The sequence below is a fragment of the Falco naumanni genome, chromosome 2 (genome assembly GCF_017639655.2).
Source record: "Falco naumanni isolate bFalNau1 chromosome 2, bFalNau1.pat, whole genome shotgun sequence".
In the NCBI taxonomy this organism is placed as follows: Eukaryota; Metazoa; Chordata; class Aves; order Falconiformes; family Falconidae; genus Falco; species Falco naumanni.
In genome coordinates this window covers 29481513-29498224 of record NC_054055.1, presented here as the reverse complement: position 1 = coordinate 29498224, position 16712 = coordinate 29481513, and the positions used below count along the sequence as shown (strand labels likewise).

Genomic DNA, 16712 nt, shown 5'->3' with positions numbered 1-16712 from the left:
GCCTGTGACCCAGACTAGATGAATAAAAATTAAATAAAAATTACATACATATATACAAATGTTAGGTTATATACACTGCATCTGCTACATACACCTCTTCTGATAATATTTATCTACATACATATGTGTGTGTGTGTTCGTGTTCAGGAGCTGCAATACATACAATCCGAAATTTGTTACATGACTTCTGTTTCTCGAGCAAGTTGAGATTTGCTGGGGGAAATTATAACCTTTATTACACCTAGTGAGATAGCTGTTTAAAACAAAATTACACAATTGCATGGTCAAAAGCTTGTCTCCCATTTTAAACTGCCACAACCGTGCTAACAAGAAACACTATTCTTCCCTTGCAAATGTTGCCGAGCTTGTGTCTGCAGATCATTATGGGTTTTACAACAGTAGCGCGATTGCTTCCTCTGTTGGAGAAGGAAGGTGGTGCTCAGAGAGGAGCATCTGACTGAAGGGACCAAAGGGCCCTCGAGTTTGGTGCAGAACAGAAAGGGCACAAGGAGCAGACGTCATGCACCAGACCTTACAGGACTTGCTCTGCAGAACCGTGCACGTTTCACAGCACCTGGCAGCCTTCCTAGGACAGCCTGATGGCCAGTCCTGCTTTAGATGTGGCCTCTCCAAGACTGCCAGCAAGTCTGCCTTTTCAGATAAGCTGCATCTTTCTTTGCAACACTTCGTTAAGAAAAAAGACTTTTTTAACATAAGCCATCCCAGTGCTGTCAGGAATTCCTGACTTGCAACCCATCCTCCTCTCCCATGCATTGCTGGGGAGCTGCATAGAGGGATGAAGACTGTGCATTGCTAAAACTGCATGGAGATGGAGATTAGATGATGACCAGAGGTCCCTTCCAACCCTGATGGTTCTGGGATTCTATGAAACAGTGACCAGAAAGCAGCAGGCCAGAGAGACGATCAGTACCTGCTGGGGGCTGCGTGGCAGCCCTGTGCAGCTGGGTGAGCTCTGGGGGTAGATCCCCATGGGTCGGCTGGGGACAAGGCTGGCTGGCCGTGCCTGCCCCGAGCAGTGGCTGGCAACTCGGCTGCATCCCAGGAGGCGATGGCTGCCGTGTGCGCACAGACATCGCAGGGTATGTAGGCACTGCACTGTACCCCCTGGGGGGGGGGGGGGTCCTCGTCACTAGCACACCGGGGTGATCCTCTGCTCCTGGGAGAGCTGGGGTGGGTCTCCCAAATGGTGCTTTGGCAGGGTGGCTGGGTGCCTGAGTGCTTGGAGCAGGGAGGTGGAAGCTCTGTGAAATAGTTATCTGCTACGAGTAACAACAGCTTGACTCTATAAATAGCAACAGCTTAATTAATAAAAGGCATTTGATAAATATTGGCTGTGATCTGTATTTCCTCCTGACTCAATTGTCTATGAGAAAGAAGGAAATCTACATGGAGGTTGAGCAAAATGAATATCGGGAGCTTTCTGCGGTACCATGCATCCCTCTAAGAACACGGGCCAGCAATTTCAAATTCTTTTAAAGGTGCCACCTTACGAGTTATCCCAAATATTTTTAATGCTTTCAGCTTGTTATCTGGCGATACAAACTTTCTTTCTCCTGTTTTTGCCTGGTAGCATCATCCATCACAAAGCCCTGTTAAGAGAACACCCTGGAGGCACATTGTGGCAAGCCTTAGTATGGTATAATCTCCCACTCTTACAACAGTTTCTAGTTTTCATTCCTAAAAACTCTGAAATTAGGCTGGGCATGAAGTAAGATGCTGCAAGACTTATTACAGAGCTAGTGTGGAATACACTAGGTAGAATCTCTCCTTCCTCCTCCCCCCAGGTCTCCTGCTTAATTGTTTAAAGACACATTTCCACTGTAAGATTTATACATGCTGAAGCACATGCCCCTAAAATGATGATACCTTCCTTCCTTTCTCGTTTACAGCATCCCTGTAGAGATAAATATAGGTATTTGCTTGCAGACCAGTCACCCGCTGCTATGAACATTGCAGCTGGGACATAGAAGGAGGCCCCACCTGGGAGCTAACAGTCCTCTCCTGCCAGCTGCACCCATGCACATGAGAATGAAACAGCACAACCATCAGCATTCTGTCTTGGCTGGGAATTGTTAACACGTTTGAAAGAGCACCTTCATTTTAATTCCAAGATTTTTCAAGCGCTCTGATCTTTGAACAAAAATTAGCCTACGCTTTTGCTACCTCACATTTGTGTCAGACCATGGGTGATGGTGTGTTACAGAATAACATAATATTTTTTGCAATTTTGTTACCTGATGGAGTGAATATAGTGATTCTCATCTTTGGGACAGTGGACAGGTGCCACAGGCAGCCAGGGCATGCCCTATGGGAAGAACATCAAAACTGACCAGATTGAAGTAAGGGCAACTCCAGCCTCCTTGCCAAAACTTTCAATTTTCAGCAAGAGCAATGAACTGACTTCATGACAGTAAGTTCTATCCAAAAGGTACCTTCAACACTAAAATCTTAGGACATTTGCAAACTCTTATCTTCTTCTCAAGCTAACTTCTACATAATAGACACTACATGTCTCTGCCCATCTTTATTCTCCACCCACTTTTGCATGCCAGCAGACTGTACATCCTTGCTGAGTTTTGAAGCCAAACTAGTTCAGAGCAGCAGCTATGGGGAAAAAGGCATGTTCCTGCAAATGCCTTAAACGATGAAATGCTGATGATACCAAACATAGTAGCTGGATACTCAAGGACTTCTAAGACTCTTCTTCCCCCTCTCTTTATTATTTCTAATTCCACTGTAGCCTTCCTGAGATTAGAAGGGGGAAGAGCCAGAATTGCCTACAGTATTCAAAACGAACATGCATCAGGAATTCACATAATTACGTTGCAAAGCATTGTTCGATCACCAGGTACTTTCCTAGTGCCGCCCATGACCTCTTTGTTTCCTGACTGCTGCTGAGTTTGGAAGCTGGTATTTTGATAGAACCATCTTCTACAAGCCAGAGATCATTTCCTACATGGCAATATATATCAAAGCTATCACAGTGTGTACATAAAATTAGACTTCTTTTTACTAATCATGCCTTTTTTTATATTTATCAATGTTACATTCTTTTTCCTATTTTATTGCCTAGTCATTCAATTAATGATATCCTTCTGCAACTCTTTACAGCTTTCATCTACTCTCAAGCCTGAATAGTGTGGTGTTGTCAGTAAATTCTGTTCCTGACTTCCCAAATCCATTTCCAGATCATTTATCAATATACTTAGCAGCACAGAACTAGTTTTTTAAATACTTCATTTATAAACTTTTAATTAGCCTTCCCTAATTATTGCTTCATTCTTATTCCACATAATTTCTTTACGGACACTTGGCAAGAGATGTTGCTGAAAACCTTTTGAAAATTTAAGCAAACTTTATTATTCAAATCATACTGACATCTATGCTCAGAGATTCTTCCAAAGACCTGTAATAGATTTCATGGTTGTGCATTCAATACATCTACCCTTTCATTAGGGTTTATGTCAATTGGCAAGGTATGGCCATCAGTTCTGTTGGATCTCTACAGGCTCCTCACACATAGGGGTGTGTGTGGAGGGTTTGGTTTGTTTCCTTTTCTCTTTAAACCATATTTACCACTTTTTCTTTCTTCCGGTACTAAAGTAGTTCTAAGCAAAAGTTCATATTTCAGAAATCTTCTGATAATACTGAATGACCTTAATGAAATGAACACCTGCTAGCAACTTACCAGTTTGTTTTAATAACCCATTTACTGACACTTCAGTTTGAGCCAGATCTTCCAATTACAATCCTGTCAAAAAACATTACCAGCATGGAAAGTTTGCTAAAGACTTCAACAACAAGCAGAGATAAAAAAACCTCTCAGCATCTCTTCTGGTCTATTCTTCCAGAAGGGTTCCTATAACACCTTGACCACCTAGTCACCCAAATCCTTCGACAGAACTGTCAAGAGACAGTACTGTACCAAGACCTAGTAGCAGAAATAAATTCAGCCACATCAAGTCATGGGGAGATAGCGTTACTCCAGTATGGCACACAGATAGGTTTAGTGCTGGCAGTTCTAATATCCAGACTTCTGTCACATGGTAAACATTCTTCTAGATTTGTTTGTTTTTAATAAAAAGCACTATGAAAACATTTTGAAATTAAAGCCTTATGAGTTTTTCACTGCAAGGCAAGTTTTCCAATTTATACAGTTTAGACAAGGAGCAGAGCAAGAGATGACTCAATCATCACAGTCATCATCTATAAATGACTCCATAGGGGATACGAAAAAAAATAATTTCTGTATTAGGTCTCTAAGCCAGCTGAAAACAGAAAACATGATGTTGAAGACAAATAAATCCAGACAAACAGAAAGTCTTCCCTTTATAACATTTGTTGACTACTAGGAAGGACTAAAATATATTTATTATTAATATTAATATTAATATTAATTATTCAGTTTATTCAGATTTCTTAAACCTTAATTTGTTTGTAGGAGACCCCACCATAGCTCTGACAGAATTCTTACTCCTGATGTAACTGGGTGAAGTTTTTCACCTCTGTATTGCAGATCCAGTTACACAATTATATTTCCTCAGCCTTAACACATATGAACTTACAATGTCTATTCAATATCTCATTTGTCTCAGCGTTGCTTTGCCTTTAACGCAGTAACAAATAATCCTGTGTGCATAAATTAAAATTCACACTCCTACTTTAAAATTTCATAGAAGCAACTTGACTTTGATGCTTTATGAACACTAAAAGACTGAAATATTTTGAATCATTCACCGGAAGAAAAGTCCACATTCAAACTTTTTTTATGGCAACTGCTGGGAAATACAATTTTTGCAGATGCAATCCCCCAAAAAGTAAAATATAATAATACAAAACTAGGGCAAGGTTTTTAGACAAAGGCTGAGAAAGGAGGGGTAGAACCACATTGGTGAATGAGATTCAGTAAGCTTAGCTCAATTCTCACTCAGGGTCACCTCTGTAGGGAAATATACTGGTATTGCTCTCTTGGTATAATTATGCTGCTACCGTTATATTATTATAAATTATTATGTTTCCAAAGCAACATATCAAGAGTAATTCCATAGCAATCAATGCCACAAGGACTAGAAGAATCAATTCACTCTACCCAGTTGTCTCTGGACAATGAATCACTGGTGCTTTTTTTTCTAGGAAAAACAATGGAAACAAGAGATGGACATAAATCCAGTAGTAACAAGCCAAAATGACTACAACACAATTACCTGCTTATGTTTAAAGCAATCTATTTTGAAAAGAGAAGGAAGTCTGGAGCAGTTCATTATCTTTTTTTATTTACTCCAAATGTTCAGAAATTACCAGCTTTTTACATTTGCTAGTATATAGTTACATTATAGTTAAACTGAGTATGTCAAGCATCAGCAGGGGTTTGATGCCCTCTTGTGTTTCACACAAGCAACATCAGTGACTGCAAACACCACTTGTGAAGGTTTCTCAGGTTACAAATTAAGAAAGCATCAACTAAGACAACTACCTACCTACTGCTTCAGAAAGGTTAATTACAGTATGAGCAGACCCACAGACATACCTGTGCACCTTCCGCTTCAGCTTTTATAAAGACAGTTCAGGCTCACTAAACTGATCTTGCATGGCATAAATCTGATTCAGGTTTCTTTCGTTTTGGCCAGACATATATTGTTAATAAACTTCTGGCTACAACACCACTAAACCCCACCACCAGCCCCACCCCCAAACACACCACACACAGAGCCCCCAAAAGTATCAAGATGAACTGTATTAATAGATTTTAGAATCAGAAGACTACATGACCTGGTCTTACCTCCTGGGAATGTCGTCCAGTTAACGATCTAGGTACTTACCCAAAGAAAAGGATAAATCAGAAAAAAAATAATGCACAGTTGGAGATACCAAAACATGGAATATTCCTATTTTATTTACTTAAGATACTTCAGGGATAACTTCTGACACGTAAAAGTTGGCACTTGTTAACTGAAATTAGACTTTTAGGAGATTCTAGCATCATCCTAGGCTTTCTTTCTTGTCTAGTTAACACCGTAGTATCTTATTTTCTTCTTGTGCAAGTACTTCTAACCCATGGAGTAGTTCCTTCTTGATCTTCTAAAAACTAAACAGATTTCTCAGTAAATCTTTTCTGAAAAGAAAACCTTATTCTGTATTAAGAAGTCTTTTTCTTGGTTTTAATTTCCCTATTAGCATCAAAAGGGTATACAGATTTATTTTTTTTATACTTGGCACTTGCATAACTCACCATCCCATTTTACTAAGTACTCAAAGGAAAACGTGTGACACGAAACATGTGATACAAAAGAGATGGACCACGGAAGTAGTAACGTATAAAGATAACGTGGAATTTAAATTACATTTGAATGCTGGCATCAAAAGTTATTAAATATCTTATCCAAGTACTGAGGACCCCATATTTAGAAAAGTAATCCATTGCAATGTTCTGATATTAGTACAGAAATAAAGCACCCAGGCCTTTCATAATGGGAAATTCTCGATTTATTTTATCAAATTATCTTACTATGCATTTTTTCAGAAATCCGTTTCAAGATGATACATAAGAAAACCTTCAGAGAATTAGCAAATTAGTGCACAAATCAATCGTTTTCGGTCTGGTCATAGACGCAGAGGTAAAAAGGAGTCTAAGCATTTCATATTAATTAATAATAAGCATCCCTTCTTATCACAGATACCCAAATGTCTAGAGGCAAGGCACATTTTGGCACCATGACCTATTTCAGTAAAGCCAAACAAACCTGAATGAACGCTCCCCCTTTCTAGGGGCTGCAAAAGCCCATGCAACCGAGTTGAGAGCAGATCCACACAGCAAACAAAGTTGTAGAAATAACTTATTTGTCAACATCCAAAAGTGCACTACTCCTTTACTGAACACAGAAGCATGCACCCAGAGAGCTCTGGGTTCTGTTTCAAATGGACGTGACAATGGAAAAAATAAATAAATATAGGATGTGGTGAGGAAGGATGGATATGCCCGGACCCCTTACACCACCCAGATACTGTAACATCATTAACTATATTAAAGTGTAGTATTTTTAAAAAGGAATCCACCTTCTGTAGGTGAGAAATAGCTAAATTGCACACAGAGATCCCTGAGGTAGTGGAGAGCTAGTTAGAAAATCCACACAACACACTGCAAAGCAATGTGGACTTATACCTCCAGGTCTAGAGGAAGTACTGCTACTTTTTCAGGTAATAAATATTGCTTACTAGCTCCCATTCAAGACCATGTGAATGATAGATCACGTTTGCTAGTGTATAACTCTGAAGTTCTGATTCTAAGGCTTGCATGAGGGCAGCCAGGTAAGAGCTGCTTTTGTTATCGTGGATGCAGCCAACAACAAAGCATTCACATTTAGTGCATTAATCTCAAATAATGCTGGAATCAGGCATCAGGGTTCACAGCTGAGTTTCCACAACAAATATGAATCTGACTTTTCTGGATAGATTTTTCCACCTGCTGACCCACAAATTTGTGATCGTAGGTTGAAACCTGACAAATCAAGAAGCACTTGCTTTTGGTAACAGTCACTGACATGGATATTTCCCATCAGAATAATTCTATTTCCCATATTCCCTTTCTAAGGAAGCAGGAAAAGAATTGCTCATCTTAGTTGGTTTTAGTTATTTTAATTAGCATTAAAATAGTCCACACAGCAGAATTAGCATGTGGAAACAGCAAAAATCCTCCAAAATGTTTTGAAGAGCTAGCAGATAAATATGGAAAGTGGGTCCACAGCTTTCCAGAGGTAATCAGTTATTCACGATCTCATTTCTGTCATGCCATTTTCTCCATCACATTTTCCTATATCCAGTTCCCTCTAAGCTATAGAGTGAATTAACTTAAAATCTTGTAGCTACATGTAAACAAAACAGAATCATTTTGGACTGGGAATGGAAGACAGCATTTTGTAGGACAGAGCTTGGAGATACCTGCTAAGATACAGCATAAGAAACTCTAGACATTAACAGAGTTGATGAAGTCTAAGTTCTGGATAGAAAACAGTTAAAAATTCCCAAGTCAAAACAGATGCACTGCTATTAACTGACAGAGCTTCAATGAAATGTGAAGAAAATCACGTCTCTCCCAGTCCCTAATGCTGATTAAGACTTTCCTAGCAAATTGCAATGAGTTGAACTTCAATATGTTCCACTATGAAATATTATGGAATGGAAAACTCATGCTGATATAAATCAAATCAGGTTAAGAATTGATCTAGTTAAGAATCAGTACTTGGCTGCTATGCACACACATTTAATTTAGTTTGAAGTGCCCGATATCAATTTAACTTAAGCTTATTACAGACTTTACCACTTTAGCTAGAGCTGAAAACTAAGATTTCAATGCTTATGTCATTAACCACCCAAGGCAGATGCCAGTTGTCAGTACTGACACCACTATTCAGCAGCACCTTACTCAACATCATAATGCATCCCTATATTCAGTGTTGGACAGCATCAGCACAATGATTTTAAAAAAAAAAGTGAAGAAACATTAAAATACGGTGCTCACCTCCCAGGAAATCATTTATACACTTCTTTCAGGCAGTTCTGACCTTTGTTTAACACACAGGCTAACTGGAGGTCCCTCAAGAAGACCCTATACATTTAAGAACAGCAGCTGTGTTTGTAAAATTTTATATAATAAAATCAAGATGCATAGGAAAGTCATTTTATAATTGCCAGCAACAAAAGCAAAAGCCACTATAGCATTACTAAAGTTAGTAACAGTTCAAGACCAAGTGCTTTTCCAGGACTGCAGGACAACTAGATTCTTAGCTCTAGAGTACTGCGAGCACAATGTTTCATGCTTGTCTAAGGAAACACAAGCTACAGAAAACTCAAGGAAATGTGGTCATAGGTGTTATATGTCACACAGCTTGTGCCACAGCAGTGGTGGGAAACCATCAACTTATGGGTATGTATTTTTGTACTTGCTGGGCTCCAATCTCTGCAACATAGACTGCTCCACTCTTCATGTCTACATCCACAAGGTGAGGTTTAGTTTCATCTGCCAGCTGGACCGTGTGGACCATAACACAGTTCCCAATAGAGCCAACCGGTGGTGCTGCCAAGATTGCTAACCGGTTGATATTCAGCTGAGCTACAATCAGGTATTTGTAATCGGCAGTAAATCTGTGAAAAACAGAAATACATTTTTGAACTGCGAACTCCATAGGACATCTCAATTTAACACAACCATGCACTTTTAAACAAACAAAACCTCCTTAATATTCAAGTTTTTGAAGGCTACAACAGACTAAATGCAGTGAAGCACTGAAAATTAACCTATAAACCTTGGTCTATATGTTGCTTCCTTGAGACAGATTAAGCTAAGGAAAACTCATTCAAGACAATCTCTCTTCCTCTAAAAGCTGCAACAGTAAGGTCACCAACACACAACTTTAAGTTCCCAATCCTACACTCGGATCCACAGGGATCCTTATAAAGCCAGGATTTCCCTGTCAAGATACACCTGTGCATTATCTTTACATATGATTAGGGCCCAGCACCCTATTAGTTACATTCATCAACTCCTTGTCATCAGGCATTAAGTACCTACATTTTAATTCAACAGTAAGAGTACACCTTATTTATGCAATTGCATGCTTCTAGAAGAACTGTTCAACATCACCTGACAGAATAGGGTCCATCTTCTGAAAAACAGTTGTTCCAAGACCCGAGCCATTCCCCTGTGACTTTATCAAAGACTTGGATTCTTTTGTTGTCTCTGTCTGCAACCCATACCTGTTAAGAACAAAAATCATGGCTGTTCACAAACAGAACAAATCAAATGCATTAGTTTCTTCCATAAGCAAAGTATCAGTATCCTGTAGTAAAAGAGAAGTATACCTTGGAAGAATGCACCTCCCCATTCAAAACTATGTAAGTAGATATGCCTTCCAGATATAAAACAAAACAGAGTTAACATACACAAATTATTTTATACTACTTTAACAGAGAAATCATTGCCCCTGCTTCATTTTTGTGTCTATATTTAGTAGGATTTTCTTCCCCCACCATGAGGACACATTCCCACCTATTCAATTCTAAAGATATTGGTCTGTCACCCGCTAACAATTTGTTTTATAACAGTAGTCTCATTTCATGACCCAAACCTGGCTGCATCTGCAAACACTCTCGATATGCCTAACATTACTATAAACATGGAGCAACTTAAACGCTAAGAGCTTTTTCTCAGCATGTTTTGCCTAATCAGTTTTGTGGAGCTTGTCTACATCCCCCCCTGTGCTAACTGGGTTCACAAACAACGCAAGCCAGCAATACCACTAGACAGTTCCAGTGAAGGCATCTCTTGTACTACAATCATTCAAGTTTCAGCTGCTGACAACCCATCAGCCTGGTAAGTAAACTTCATGACTTTTTTGGGATATCACCCAAAAGGGAGCAATAAACAAGCTGACTTGAAATCTTTCACCACTATTTTTAAATGAAACACTACTACAGCATTCTCTTAAGACTCCTTAGGAATTAATTATTTTTAACCTAGGCTGATGATCAACACTATGTTGGCAATAAAATCATAGCCCATCGCAACTGCTGTCTTTGAATGTATACACCCATGGTTACCCTTCAAAATAAAGGAACCGTGTCCCTCCCACCCTCCCTATTTTGGCAGAGAAGCGATTTTTATATACGCTTCTCCTTCTGGTTCAGACAGCATTAGCAGAATTAGCTCAAACCAGTGATTTCAGACGTTTTAGTCAAGCAATCTTATTTTCCCAGAAACAGACTAAGAAGTGACCATAGAATTCCTCTACACGGACAGCAGAGGAAAAGCCAGACTACAATTAACACCTGGGAGAAGTAGACTCTTGAGTGCCTTGAGCTGTAGAAAAAGGACTGATGTCTACAAAAAATGTAGAAAAGGACTGATGTCTACAACCTAGCTAGAGCCTTTACTACCATCTTAAGCTTATTTGGAATTTCCAAATACAAAATTAAATTCCTCTGAAGAAACATTAAGTGCTTGGGTAGATATTTATTACATAAGATAATTCTCCTGTACTCTTGCAATGGCAACCTGTTAGAAACTGCAGGGGGAACAGTCTGTTGTTGCACAGACACTGACAACGTAACCAGTCAGAACCCTTGCATCAACACTGGAGCCAGCTGCTTCAGTAGGATGTGCAGAATGAAACCTCAGCTCATGACCACTATCACTGCAAACTGCAACCCCCATAAAATCACCCAGATCACAGCTGTTCAATTAAAAAAGAAATACAATTTGTTTTGTTCAAATACACATAAACAAGTCTGTTGAAAGATAAAAAAAAAAAATCCCTTTATTCTTTACCCGTCCAAAAGGATCCACTGTTACACTGTGAGGAATCTTGAACTGGCCAATGCCGGTCCCATTTGTTCCAGTCAGCCATATCTCTTTGTAATCTACACAGTGAGCATCATGAAAAATAAAAGTAAAAAAAAAAAAAATCACAGTAAGCAAACAACAAATACAACAGCTTTAAGACATTCCCTTGCACAGTTACTTTGAGTAATTTTAAAGGTGAAATTTCTAAACTCAGATCTTTTAAACACAGTACTCCTGGTACATAAACCCAAGAAATACTGGAACGACTACAGTGAATACTGGATTATTATAAGTGGTTTCAGGATTATGGCTACAGAAACGTAGCCACTAGTACAAACAGCCATAGTCCAAGGCTCTGTTAAGCACTTTAAAACAAAACAAAACAAAACAAAAAAAATTAGTAAAAATAATATCATAATCAGCCAACTTTTTTTTTTTTAATACATTTGTTACCCAGAAGTTTTAACAATTTACCATTTTGCAAACTAGATATTAGGAAACCGACCATTTCACAGAATCGTTTAGGTCGGAAAAGAGGTTTAAGATCATCAAGTCCAACCATTAACCTAGCAAAGCTAAGTCCACAGTGGACTTTCAGTGGATTCTGAGTCATACATGACAAGCTATATCTGGTCTCTGCTTTTCAGTGAAGATGAGACTGTTGGGAATATCCCCATCCCTACTGCACAAAGCAGCTGCCAGCACTCTTTCTGCATATGAAGGAAAACGGTGTGTGGAAGTAAACATGAGGACTGAGAACCTGCTTCAATACCGTCATAACCCACACCAGAAGGCTAGCACCAGAATTCTACCATTGTGTTTGCACCTTAACAGCTAGTTTTCTTACCCTTTCATTCCAGGTATGACCTGACATTCTCCAAGAAAGCAACGGTTCAAGAAATTAATCTGAATCTAGATACAAGGCTTGCTATAGGCTCTCATAAATTCATGGCAAAATCATGCTTGGCCAAGTGACACAGACATGTGGTACCACAAATTCACAGCCAGAAACTAATATTTTCAACTTCTCTGCAAGTTTCACATGAAGTGCAAGCCCAATCTTATGTAAAAAAAGAATGACTTCTCCCTGCAAGGAGGTAGAAGAATCAAACTCGTAGAATGAGATACAGTTCAAAAATTTAAACTACACTCAACTTTTGAAACGTAACTAATTTTAGATACAACAAAGAAGAAATGGTAGCTCCTCCACTTTTTCCCAACTGTAGGCATGCACAGACTCCTCACTCACTGCCCTGACCAACACTGACGATTTAACCGAGGAACACGAGCAAGCTAATTAGAATCATGGAATAATTTAAGTACAAAAGATCTCCAGACATCATCTGGTCCAATTTGCTTCTCAAAGCCGAACTAGACTTGACAACAAATCCAGCTCTGAAGTTAGATCAGGTTGCTCTTAACTTGTCAAGTTTTGAGTATCTCTAGGAGTGGAGACTCCCACACCATCTCTGGGCAAGCTACTCATTGTCTGATCACCCTCACTGTGAATCTTTCCCTCCAAAAACGGAACTGGAATTCACCCCTCTTGCATCTTTTGCTCAGTGTTCTTCATTCTTGACTGTGCACCTCCAAGAAATGTGTGGTTTTGTCTTCTCTATACCCTCCCATTACAGAAGACGACAATAAGAATCCCCCTAGCCTTCTCTCTTGAAGACTGAACTAATTCTCTCAGCCTCTTGTCATAAACAATTAGGAGAATTCTCCTGAAGTGACAAGCAACAAAACAGGATCTGAGTCAACAAAGCTTTCAAACTAATGTTAAATGACAGCTCTACCTAGTCCTCACTTAAAAGTACTCTCAAGCTGTGTTATTTAACATTGAATTTTCAATGGTCAGCTGTTGCCATTCATTTTTACATACCGTTGGACAGTTTGAGCAATCTGTTATTCATTCCTCCGTCTCCATCCACAATGTACAGGTCTCCGCTCTCCTCTACAAAGATCTCTGCTGGTTGATCAAATTGTAGGGGAATCAAACTTGAACCAGCATTACCTGGCGTGCCCAAGATCTGCATAAGTTTACCCGAAGGGCTATATTGTTTCACGGTGTGTCCGTATTTCCCTGAATTAAGGGAAAAAAGTGCAAAAACACCTTAACAAAGCAAAATGTAAGTATTACAACTGATTGAAAAGATTAAAAAAGAAAATCCCCTGATACTCATAAGTGATATTAATAAATCAAATGGACAAAATTCTATAGTGAGGACATGACTATGGGTTAGTAAAACCATAGGCTACAACAGTACTCATCCATTGTGTTAAGGTCACCAAATCTAGGACAGACAGTAAGTTTAGCCAGAAGATTTATTTTTTTTCCTGATATTTCTCCTGGGCAAGGGGGCAGTGCTTACTGAGTTCAGAAGCTATAAGCAGACAGACAGCACACCTCATGAACCTTCAGGGTATTTTCTGCAGCACCTGAAGAAGTTTGTTCATGGTAAGAAAAACTCAAACAATTCTGAGACAGGTTTGTAAGACTTAAATAAATGAGTTGTTTAAAGCAATACCTGCAGTATCAGTGTTTTCTTTCCCACCTAATACTTCTTATATCACCACCATGCATACCTGTTCCAACATCTGTGATCCATACTGAACTATCTGTTGCAGTGTTCAATACAAAGATACCGTGAGGCATTTCAACTGTATTATTCCATGAGTAAAGAAAATAGCCTTCCTCTGAGAATACAAGTACCTTTGGCACATTGTCTCCCCTCTGAAAAGGCAAAAAAAGGTCGATTAAGAAAACATATTAAGCAAGTAATTATATTTTTGAAAATTCCTCTTTGTAAAGTTTTTGCAACATTTCATGAATCATTAAGAATCTCCTGAGATTGTCGCTAGTTCTCATTTTTTCCAGTTAGAAAAGGGGAGAGACAGAAGAGTTTAAGTTCAACAGGCGAAACCTTCCACTCATTCTAGAGTTCCAACTTAAATCATGTAACAGTCCAATTTTCAGAGCAGCCAAGTTCCTGCAGTTATCCCGGTCTTCATTTTGAATCATGTGTTTATGTTCTTGCTGAAAAATATGCCATGCATAAAACAGGCATGAAAAACTGTAACTGTATTTGTTAGCTGCATGGCAGTCAAGTACTCATGCTGTGCTTCATAATTAAATCCCACCACTTTCCATGAAGAGAATGTCTTATTCGTGACCTGGAGATACCAATGCATGGAACTGGGCAAAGTGAATAATTGAACTCAAATTACAGTAACGGACCAAAAGAGTTGTGTGGTTTTGATTTTATGGGACAAAGGTTGAAAAAGTGGAAGATTCAGTTGCCCCAGAATCATGTTTTACCTTACAGCTAACAGAAGAAGGTACTGTAACTCAGTTATGTTGGATGACACAGAAATGCAAGGCTTTTAAGAGCACAAACAAGTGTGGTGCCTAAACCGCTTGAAAAAATGGATATAGCAGAGACATCTATACTTACATTTTCATCAGTTTTGATAATAATTATTCACATATATCTATACAGACTCACACATATGTATCTTAATCTAAACCAGACACTTTAGAAGCAAAAATACATTAGAGCAACAAGGAGAGAAATATAGTATTCTCGCTCACCTGTCCCACATAGACCAAACCATGAAGAGAGTCAACAGCAACACAAAATGTTTGGCCAGTGAAGTATTCTGGAATTTTAGGCCAGCCTATGTCCAACTTGTACATCTGTTGCTGTTCCTTCCAAGGAGGGAAGTAATCAAATGCTTTTAAAACCTGAAAATACAAAACATACATCCAGTAATCGTTAAATTCCATTATGCTGGGATCAGAAAAATGAGCAATAGAAAGTAACTGTGTACTGAAGCATCATAAATTGATTTATTCAATCAAAATTAAGATGACAGATAAACAGAATAGGCTTGAAGCTAGGGTTTGGGGCTGCAAACGGGAAAATTTCTACAAACTGGAAATTAGCTAATGAAGTCCTTCAGATCGCGGAGCTCTGGAATTAGAAGGCAAAAAACACACCCTGGAATTTCTACATTGAAGTTGCAATTACTATACACAAGCCACACTCTAAAATGAGGAAAACAGTAGAGAAGGTTCCAAACGCAACAGACTCAATAACCTCTTCAAGATGATACAACAATAAGAAAAAGAAGTATCAGTATAAAGGGAAATTATGGGTCAAAAAAGAAAATGAAATCCTGGAAATGGGGAAGTGTAAGCTACCAGGAATGGCAAAACCCTGGGCAATGTATCCTTTGTAAAGGAGAATGGAAAAAAAAACAACCTTCGGCCTTTCGGTTCTCTTTCCGGCAGCAGAAGGGAAGCTAAGCGCTGAAACAGAAAGATCAGGCTAGACCTAAGGAGCAACAAGCGCTGACCCTGAAGGAGCAAGGCCGTGTAACATTTCTGTTAATTGCCTTGCCAGATGTAGGGCTAAGCTGATGCCACAGAACTAGGAACGTCTTAAGAAAGACCAGACAAGCACGAAGGGAAACCGTGAGCCCTTAAGCAGGGAGAAAACCCGACAGTAGGGGATGCACAGCTATTCGCCCAGCGGTTCAGTCGCTCCTCTTTCAAGGGGAGCATAAGGCTCGGAACCCCCCGAAACACCGTCACCCCGCGCAGGCACCTGGCTGGAGGGGCAGGCAGGGCACACAGCCAAGCCTCCACCGCGAACGGCGTAAGGAGCCGAGGCGGGACGGCGCCGGGCCGGGCCGGGCCGGGCCCCGGGAACCCGCCGGCACCCCCCGCCCCTCCGGGCCCCCGAGCACCGGCGGACGCTGCGCCCGCACCACGGCCCCGTCCCCGCCGCCCCCGAGCGCGGCCCTGCCGGCACCCCGCCGGCACCCCGCCCGCCCCCCGCCTCACGCCCTCCCTCGGGCCGCGGCCACCGCCCACCTGCGAGCCCCAGAGCAGGGCCAGCAGCGCCAGCAGGACGCCGGCCATCACCGGCCACAGCAGCCCCGGCGGCCGCTTCCGCCTCATGCGGGCCGGGACGGGGAGGGGCCGCCGCGCGGGCGGGCCGCGTTGCCATGGCAGCCACGTGACCGACACGCGCCGCCCCCTTCCCCCCCCCGCCACCGGAAAGGGGCGGCCTCGCCCTCCCGCCCCGCTTACTGCCAGCGCCGGGCTGCCCGCCGCCGTGCCGGCTCCGAACCGAGCGGCCCGGCAGGCCAGAGGGGGTGTGGCGGCGCCCGGTGGCAGCTCCCGCCGCTTCGGTGCGACGCTTGAGAGCTGGGAGAGGGGCGCGGCCTCCCCGAGTTCCGCCGCCCCCGCGCAGGCGGCGTTGCGGCCCACCGGCACGGAGGGGGCCTCCGGCGCCGCGCTGTGATGCCGTAGGAACGCGACCGCGAGGAGGGAGGGCCGGCGGAGCGC

General features: G+C 41.1%; 1 protein-coding gene across 1 annotated transcript; it reads right to left on the bottom strand.

The window, feature by feature from the left end:
* Nucleotides 1-6486: 6486 nt before the first annotated feature.
* NHLRC3 (NHL repeat containing 3) lies at nucleotides 6487-16367 on the bottom strand. Its single transcript, XM_040584065.1, has 7 exons — nucleotides 16236-16367; nucleotides 14949-15101; nucleotides 13943-14090; nucleotides 13239-13439; nucleotides 11342-11433; nucleotides 9659-9771; nucleotides 6487-9159 (listed from the first exon to the last, which is right to left on the bottom strand). The coding sequence occupies exons 1-7, from the start codon at nucleotides 16320-16322 to the stop codon at nucleotides 8931-8933; spliced, it is 1023 nt and encodes a 340-aa protein (XP_040439999.1). The 5' UTR covers nucleotides 16323-16367; the 3' UTR covers nucleotides 6487-8930.
* Nucleotides 16368-16712: the final 345 nt, after the last annotated feature.